General features: G+C 30.9%; 3 protein-coding genes across 3 annotated transcripts; 2 read left to right on the forward strand and 1 right to left on the reverse strand.

The window, feature by feature from the left end:
- Nucleotides 1-1,007: 1,007 nt before the first annotated feature.
- On the forward strand, nt 1,008-2,564 carry LOC122523330 (nuclear pore glycoprotein p62). The gene is made up of 4 exons (XM_043645005.1): nt 1,008-1,013; nt 1,055-1,536; nt 1,620-1,863; nt 1,942-2,564. Exons 1-4 carry the CDS (start codon nt 1,008-1,010, stop codon nt 2,302-2,304), a joined length of 1,095 nt encoding a protein of 364 aa, XP_043500940.1. The 3' UTR covers nt 2,305-2,564.
- Nucleotides 2,430-4,063, reverse strand: LOC122523440 (checkpoint protein HUS1). Its single transcript, XM_043645183.1, has 3 exons — nt 3,542-4,063; nt 2,892-3,298; nt 2,430-2,829 (listed from the first exon to the last, which is right to left on the reverse strand). The coding sequence occupies exons 1-3, from the start codon at nt 3,591-3,593 to the stop codon at nt 2,467-2,469; spliced, it is 822 nt and encodes a 273-aa protein (XP_043501118.1). The 5' UTR covers nt 3,594-4,063; the 3' UTR covers nt 2,430-2,466.
- Nucleotides 4,064-4,538: 475 nt separating this feature from the next.
- Nucleotides 4,539-8,543, forward strand: LOC122523443 (RING finger and CHY zinc finger domain-containing protein 1). The gene is made up of 5 exons (XM_043645188.1): nt 4,539-5,099; nt 5,340-5,657; nt 6,274-6,552; nt 8,172-8,262; nt 8,332-8,543. Exons 1-5 carry the CDS (start codon nt 4,851-4,853, stop codon nt 8,397-8,399), a joined length of 1,005 nt encoding a protein of 334 aa, XP_043501123.1. The 5' UTR covers nt 4,539-4,850; the 3' UTR covers nt 8,400-8,543.
- Nucleotides 8,544-9,396: the final 853 nt, after the last annotated feature.

Below are 9,396 nucleotides of genomic sequence, written 5' to 3' on the forward strand. Positions count from 1 at the left end.
TATCGATACCTCGTAAGGATCGATGTGAAGATTGACAGCGTCGCAAAACGCTTAAGCATATCTTATAACGCTTTTGCAATAGCATCATCTTAAATAATTCAACAATTTTATTGTGTAATTATATCATATTTCAAAATATTAAGGAAAAACAGAAAGAAAAAGAGTATATAAAAGCAAACAATTAGTCAATTACTTATAATCAATTTTTCATGACAACTTTACTATCTAGGTATAATAGGATAATTCGCATATTTAAGTTGGCAACAAAGTTTTACCTCGCATCAGTGTAATATGCAACAGAAATAGATTGGATAGGTTTCTTTGCTATTGAATTTATATAAAAACGAAAAGATACGTATGTTAATATTTTGTCTTTATAAATCGTTAAATTTTATTATTACTTATTCTATACCGATGGACTGCACAATATTTAAAACTAATTTAACTTTGTTTCCTTTATAATTAAACGGAAAAAAATATTAGTGTTATTGTGCTAACGAGTTAAACAGTGTAATCTTACATAAAATATGAATTTTGGATTTGATGCTTCAAAAACTCAAGGCAATGCAACAACCACGACGAATATGGCTACACCAACAGGTACATATATATACATATATATTATCCTTTCATGTTGTGAATAATTATTATATATTAAAAGAAAGAAAACTCGATTTTTTAACACAATATTACGAAAAAGAATTTCAAATGTTTATTGTTAATGACTCTAAAAACATTTTTAGGTTTCACATTCGGCATTACTGGAGCTGGAGATGCAGGTAAACAAATGACACCCGGGTTAACGATTACATCTGCTCCAAATAAATCTGGAAGTCTTTTCGGATCTGGAATAACTACTCCAGGTCAAAGTACAGGTTTTACGTTTGGCACTACACCAAGCACTTCTGCGCCTACTATAGGAGCAACATATGGTAATATTATAACGAATAATCCGACTACGGGATTTGGAGGATTTGGTGTAGCCACATTGGCCACTTCTACGGCAAATGCTAGTACTCCTGCTACTGTAGCATCTACAGGATTTACTACACAGGCAGCACAGGCGTCTACAGTACTTACAAGTACCGAAAATGTGCAAACATCTGCAGCGACTGGTCTAACTTTTGGAACATTAAGTTCTGCAACCCCTAGTATTACTGGATTTAATATTGGTGGCACCACAACTACCGTTACAACCACTACCACACCTACTTTTACTTTTGGAGGTGCAACTACAACAACACCTACTGCAACAGGAATGTTTCAAGGTGCAACAAAAACGTCTACGATACAAACAGGATTTACGCTCACACCATTCACTACTGCAGGATTTGGAATAACTAATACATCTGCCACTACCACAGCTGCAGGATTTTCTCTAGATACAGCTACAACAACTTCAGCTATACCTATCTTTACATTTGGTACAACTGCATCAAGCACTGCTGGTTTTATGCTAAACAAAACAACATCTGTTACTGCGTCTTCAAGCATTGCAACTGTCACTACTCATACCACTTTAGGAACTACAACTACGTAAGTAAATACATGTGTCATGCTGTAAAATTATAAAAATAGGTATATTAATATAAATGAATATTATTTGCTATCTTTTTTAGAGTTAGTTCCTCTGCTAATGCTGTACAGCCAGGAGCTATTAATTTTTGTCAACTTGAGGAGTCTATTAACAAATGGACTTTAGAATTGGAGGAACAAGAAAAAGTATTTGTAAATCAGGCAACACAAGTTAATGTGTGGGACAAATTACTTATAAACAATGGAGAGAAAATAGTAACTTTGAATCAGGAAGTGGAAAGAGTTAAACTTGAACAACAACAATTAAAACATGAATTAGACTATGTTGTACGTATTAATATCTTGTTAATTGTATAAATTATTGTAATATGAGAAATGATCTAAAAGTCTATTTTGATTTATTAGGTTGGTCAGCAAAAAGAACTACAAGATTGTTTAGTACCACTTGAAAAAGAATTGGCATCATTGTCTGTCTCAGATCCAGAAAGAGAATATACTTATCGTCTGGCAGAGAGTATTGATACTCAATTAAAACAGATGTCGGAAGATTTAAAAGAAATAATAGAACATCTGAACGAAGCCAATCGAATCCAAGATTCTAGTGATCCAATTGTACAAATTAGCAAGATTTTAAATGCACACATGAACAGTTTACAATGGCTTGATCAAAGAACAGCTCTTCTAACTCAAAAAATACAACAGATCGATCAAATGCACCAAAACTTTAGACAAGAAAACGAACGAAGTTTCAATTTAGCTTACAATTAATTCTAGCAAAAGTTTTTCTACATGTCTATGATTAATTTCTAAAACACAAAAACAATCATATCTTATATATTTTTGGAAAAGATTGAGAGAAAAAACTTGATCTAAAAAAAGGAAAATAAATATGCTTTTTATTTCATACTTTATAATTTAATTAATCAATTGTTATACTGCAATTGCAGGAACAAAGTAGCGAACTTTCAAATACCCTGCTAAATCTAAAACTAAATTAACTATCTTATTTTCTATTATATTACACCTTACAGAATTGGGATGAACTATATCCCAAGCTAAAAACGTTAAAAATTTTTTAACATCTATCGTAGCAGATATTACTCTGTCTTCAACTTGGCTACAAGACCAAACTTGTAATCCTGGAAAGTTTGCCGATACATTTGCACTATCGGTTTCTACTTTTAAAATGAACATTCCAGTTTTATCAGCTGTTAATGTTAAATGTGTACTCATATTTCTCATTCTTTCCACAATATTGCGTAAATTTTTAAGTAGTGGCATGTCTATGGATATCTGAAATAATAAGATAATTGATTAATACAAAGATTTATTTTTAAGTGTAAAAAGAAACTTACATCAAATTCTGATATATTAGGAACTTTATAAGTGGTCCATTCTTTTCGTGGCACAACTCTTACTGGTACATCGTGAACGCATTGTCGTGATTCTACGGTTGAAGAAGATAATTCCATTTCAAACGTGAGACAAGGTTGAAGTTTGTTGGTTAATTTTATTTTGACACTCTTCGAATTTAGACGAAGAGAACTCAAACTCCTAGCAAGCATCGCCGCTTCACATTCTAAATAAATTTCATTCTGCTTTTCTGAAACACCACTCATGATATATTCGGTAAAGAAATGACTCTGAGATAATTCTGCCCACAGAACAGGTATACTATCATAACCGATATTGAAAGAAATTTCCTCCATAGTTATTCGTAAGATGCATTGTTTTGCTATCTTTGAAATAACGGTGACAATATCTGAAAAAAAAAAGATTAATATTATATAGTCAGATATTTTTTGAAAAACTGTTACTTCAGATCATCATTTTTATCAAATTTCAACATCGCTTTATTTTTAAACATTTATTGGATTAAAATTATTCGTGTAGCTTTATTATTTACATTTTTTGGCATTGTTTACAATCAGAAGTTTATTTAACGAATAATTAACACTTTAATATATGTTTACAAAATCAAAAATAAGGTTAGAAAGATGCTTACTAGTAAAATCTCGCATAGCTGTAACGTCTATCATTCTGCATCTAAATTTCATCTTTTTAAGCAATACAATTTTATGTTCTATTACAATTTGTTAATAACATATAATAAATAAAGAAAGATTGTTTACATGTCTTCTTGTCAATATGTCAACCACGAAGATGTCAACATACGGAATCCAACGCACTTACAATATTATCTTAAGGTATGTATTGTTTATTCAATACATATACACAAATATTTATGTATATTTATATACAATCATAATGGCTATTTATTTTAGCTATATTTTTAGTTATAACAGAATTCAAATAAATAGTTGAGCCGAAACACTTTCGAAATATTTTTAAATGGATCATTACTACCGCTTCGTTTTCATGAAATCCTATTTGTCGTAATTGAAATCTTATTGGATGATACAGTTAACACTATGTTGTCTTAAATTAGGCGAATATTACATTTAAAATGATTTATATATATTCTGATAAAAATTTATTATAAGATGTTTATACTTTTTACAGGCATAAATTACATTATTTGCATAAACAACATTTTCACATAGATCACTATCAGCAAGTAGAACCAACGTGTATAAAATAATAATGTAAATTTATGTGAGCCTCATAACTGTATCCATAGTAAGCAAAGATTATCATTGCACAAAACAATGTAACATGTCGATCGATTAACGAAAAGAGCGAATGGAATGACGACAGTGGTGTTGTTATCGTTGTTTATCTATATCAATGACTATACAATTTCTTTTTCTTCAAATGTGAAACCTTCTCTACAGTGAACAATATTTGTATTGTGTAAAACGTCAAAAAGTTACACGTTTTTATTATATAAGGAATATATTGTGATATATATTCCCCTAATAGTATTGTATATTTTATTGCTATAAAAAAAAAGAGAAAGAAATAAGGTGTGGGAGAGAGGAAGAAAGAGAAAGAGAAAGAGAAAGAGAAAGAGAGAGAGAGAGAGAGAGAGAGACGTGTAGAAATAGAGTAAGGAAAAAAATACAAGCTAATAGATGTGTAGGAAAAAAGAAAAGAAAGAAATGGAGAAAAAGATATAGGTAGAAATGGAGATTTTTTGAATCCCAGGAGGTGCAGGAGGTTGTCTGTCTTTTTACCGATTTTAAGTGATACGCCTAAGGGAGCATATTAATTAAGCAAAGAAACTGTGATCCATCATCGAGGCGTGGAAGTTGGTGGTGGAAGATCTGCTGGATAGGAGGACGACCGGAGGAGCAGGTCGATGAGGAAGAGGAAGAGGAAGAGGAGCAAGAGGAAAAAGAGGAAGTAACGCAATGGAGAATAGCGAAAAGGTGCGTGTTGTAGAGAACATTGATGGCGAAGCCGCGTCGTCCAGCGATAATTCCGAGAGAGAGGCAAATTCGACGCGTTCTGAAAAGGAACATCGCGTATCACCTTCGGAAGAGAATCCTTCTATTACCCCCACAGATGAAAGTCATACTTCAACCTCAGCAGACGAGTCGACTGCAACATCCGAGGATGATTACGGCTGTGAGCACTATAAACGGAAATCGAAGTTTGTGGTAATGTCTTTTTAGAATGTCCTTTTGTATTTTTATACTGGATATCGTGTTTTGTGCAATATATTGATTTTTAATAGTCTTTCAATTATATATGTATTTCATAATTTAGCATTAATATATTTCTACATATACGTATATAAAGTAATTAATTAGGTTTAATAAAAAAGAAAGTAAAAAAGAATTATATATTTTGTTTCTACAAATAAATTAGTTTCATAACCTGTCATTTTATTCTTATAGACACCTTGCTGCAATAAGGTTTATACATGCCGGTTTTGTCATGATGAACAGGAAACACATACTGTGAATAGAAAAGAAGTAACAGAATTAATATGTGTTCTGTGCGATACTCGTCAGCCTGTACAGGCTATGTGTCAAAACTGTCATTGCCATTTTGGAAAATATACCTGTTTAGAATGCAATCTTTTCGATGACGAAGATAAGAATCAATACCACTGCGATGGTTGTGGAATATGCAGAGTTGGTGGACGGGATAGATTTTTTCATTGTGCCAAGTGCAATATGTGTCTCCCTATTCAGCTACAAAATGGTCACACGGTATATATTTCAATACTTATGTTTTATATATGCTACAGTGTCAATGTTGAGAATCCAGGCATTCTCAACAATGCCTAAAGGATTTTGCTCAATTTAGAATATATGCTTCAGTTTGCTGTGTTTAGAGCATGGGAAGGGGAAGGGAAGTTTTTAAGCTCGTGTAAGTGAAACAAACTATGGAATTTACACAATGTTAGTAACATGTTTCGGTCTATCTTTCGAATGTGCTTTAGTAGGGTGTTTAGAGTATAGGGCGGGGGAAAACCAAATGATCTTAAGAGAAAGAGCAGCTAAACTCTTAACAGAAACCAAGCATTTTTTCACTGTGTCTTTTTCTATATTACCTCCTTTTGTCCTTACAATGTGAAAGTTTGAAAAATAGTTTAGCAGTTGAGAAGCGAGTACATGTGTGCGTGCACAGTATGGAAAGTGAAGATCATTTCATGACTGTATGAACATAGACCTTTCGTGGTTTGTTTCACTTACTAGAGTTTAAGATCACTTCGCCTCCCCCTCCCCATATGTGTATATATATATATATAGATATTGATACAATTTGTTTTAACCATTTTCTTTGGTCATTGATATAATAATATAAATGTAATTTTGATTGCAGTGTGTGGAAAATGTATCACATGCAAACTGTCCCGTTTGTTTAGAGGATATTCACACAAGTCGGATTCCTTGCCATATCCCAGGTTGCGGACACTTGCTTCATCGGACTTGTTTTGAGGAATTGTTACATTTTGGTCATTATGCTTGTCCTACGTGTCAGGTATCTCTTTTAGACATGACAGACCTATGGAGATTTCTTGATATGGAAGTATCTTTAACACCAATGCCAGAAGAATATAGGGATTATAAGGCAGATATTTTATGTAAAGATTGTCACGAGGTATGTAATAATATTTATTGTATTTGGAATATATGTATCTTATAATGTCTACTATTATATGATATCTTCATATGCCCATTTTGCAATATCAAATATTATGTTGACTGCCTTATACCAAAGACACGAATTTGTAATTCAGTTAATAGTGATAATGTAACCATAACATGAACAATAATAGAATAATTGTCGAGATCAAAGTTTTTGAACTTTTCTTCCAGTTTTTACATCATATTCTAGTATAACTTTATAATAAGTTTTGATTTTTCTGTTTTCATTTTGAATTATACATCACATTTATATAATTCTAATATAATGACACTTTGGAAAATAAATTAAAGAAAATAACTTTTATTTTTGATATTGAGGGATAATGCTATTTTAGTGTCCGGAAAAATAGCCTATTTTTGAAAATTTTGTATGAGAAAATGGTAAGTGCAAGACAAAATTTGTTTGCAAGCTTTTATTATACATATTTTCAACAACATTAACAAATTTTTCCATTGTTAATCGTCATAAAATGAAAGTGCCACAGTTCGGCAAAGCGAACCTCACATTCAGAAATAATATTCTGCAAGTTTTAAGTATTTCTGCAAGCAAACTGAAGCATTTTTTATAGATTAGTCAAAAACCTTCTGGGCATTCTGTAGAATAACCGAGAAATTTGTGAAATACCTGCTAATTATACGCATTGCCCGTAATATATATAATAAAGGCCTGTGTAGACGAATTTTGCTTTGCACTTACTATATTACCATAATAAATTCTCAAAAATAATCTATTTTTCCGAATACTGGAGTAATATTAGCCCTTAATTTGATATGCCAATGGTCTCTCTTCGTTGAAAAAATTAGTTCTCGTTTGATCACTAAAGTTAAGCAACGATAGGTACAATTAATACTTGGATGTTATTAACATCTCTTAAATTCATGAAAGAGAGAGTAATAACGACAATAATTATATGCAAATTATAAGAACTGACATCATTCTAACTGTAATTTTCTATTTAAAAAAGTAAAAAGTTAATTATCATAATTAAAATTTTCGTTACTGCCTGGTTTAAAAAGTACATTACATACATATTCATTGGTTTTCAATTGTTTTAAAAATGATTCTTGTTGAAAAATTTGTGTTTCATATATTTTGTATAAATCTTTCAATTTTCGAATTGATATGGTCAGCAATTCATTGTATGCTTTAGGGCATATGCTATAAACTTGTCATGGCAATAATTCAAATAAGAAAATAATAAACTTATATTAAACAAACTTTATGAAATTGCAATTGTATTGGAATCTAAAGAAACAGTTACTACACCCGTGATACACGCACTTGTGAGACACACTGCTTTTCAATAATCATTCTTGCTAAATGAATTTTCTTTTTGCCAAACTCATAAATACATACTCATACCTCTGGCATATAATTAAAGAGTAATTCAACGCTTATTTATGAATCAAATTTAAAGTATAACATCGTTGTTATGCAACATATATATTTGATATTTTTACACAAAATCAAGAGAAAAAATAGACATTTAATACATATCTTAACTCATTTGCACATTCCTGATTGTGGCATAAAAGGAATGATATTATTACTACATTAAAATGTTGTTTTAGGAATCTACTGTGAAATATCATGTTGTTGGATTAAAATGTTTGAATTGTGGTAGTTATAATACCTGCAGAGTCAAGGGATCTCCTTCGCCTGGTAAAATATTAAATTTTTTATTTTTTGATAAAAAATTTAATAATGGTAATGTAATATTTTTGTCTTTAGATGATAATGCTTTAGACGAGGCAGCTGGTGGTAGCAGTACAGGTGACATGGAACAATCTCAGAGATAGAGTTTTAAGTATTAAAGGATAAATTTATTAATTTACAATAGAATGCGGAACAGAATTAATGAGAATACTTTGGAACGCAATTTGGATCAGTGTTTCCTCAACGTATTTTTTAATATATTCCATTATTTGTGCTGTTTAATGATATTTTGAGATTACTGTTTTCAATATAAAATTCTAACAAGGGGAGACCAGAGTGCAAGAGGCTTAGATTTTTTCAAACTTTGCGCACTTGTATTAGTCCTTGAAAATATATATTGTACTTTAAAACAAAACGAGATCTCCAACCGTTTGTTTGGAGATCTTCTTTTTATTATATTTCCTATAAAATTAATATAATATACTCTAAAAAAATAGAAAAAACAATAAAATAAATTAAACATACTTTATACAATAACGAAAATAAGAAATAAAAAAATAAAAAAAATCAAGGAAAAAATAATTTTCCGATGACATACAGGAACACGAGACCACACTGTTACTCATTACGCTACCAAAGAAAAAGAAATAAGTAAATATAAGAATTTTTGCGAAATTTCTACCCCCGTTTTTTCGCAAACGATTAGAGATCTCGTTATTTTTTAAAGTACAATGTATATTTTCAAAAACTACAACAAGTGTGCAAAGTTTGAAAAAATCTGAGCCTCTCACATTCTGGCCTCCCCTTGTAAATAGATAATGACCATTAATTGTTAAAAATCTTATTTGCTGTACATTTATATGAGCATGTTTAAAATTTAGAACAATGTAGGTATATTAACACGTTAACTGCTGCGTCAGAAAATTCTGATTAGGCTACGTTATCCATATTCGGGTGATGCTTATTTGAGCATTTACAAGGTAAGTTAGTAGGTATTTGGAATGATATTTCACAGGGTATAATTTCACACAATAAATTCGCAATTAGTTCGTGTCAATTTATGCATCCGTGAAGATGGGGTTAACTCAGATTTATTTAATTTTTGTTCAGCATATCTATTTGTTTCTAATAATACAAGCA

The sequence above is a fragment of the Polistes fuscatus genome, unplaced genomic scaffold, assembly GCF_010416935.1.
Source record: "Polistes fuscatus isolate 324 unplaced genomic scaffold, CU_Pfus_HIC Scaffold6, whole genome shotgun sequence".
In the NCBI taxonomy this organism is placed as follows: Eukaryota; Metazoa; Arthropoda; class Insecta; order Hymenoptera; family Vespidae; genus Polistes; species Polistes fuscatus.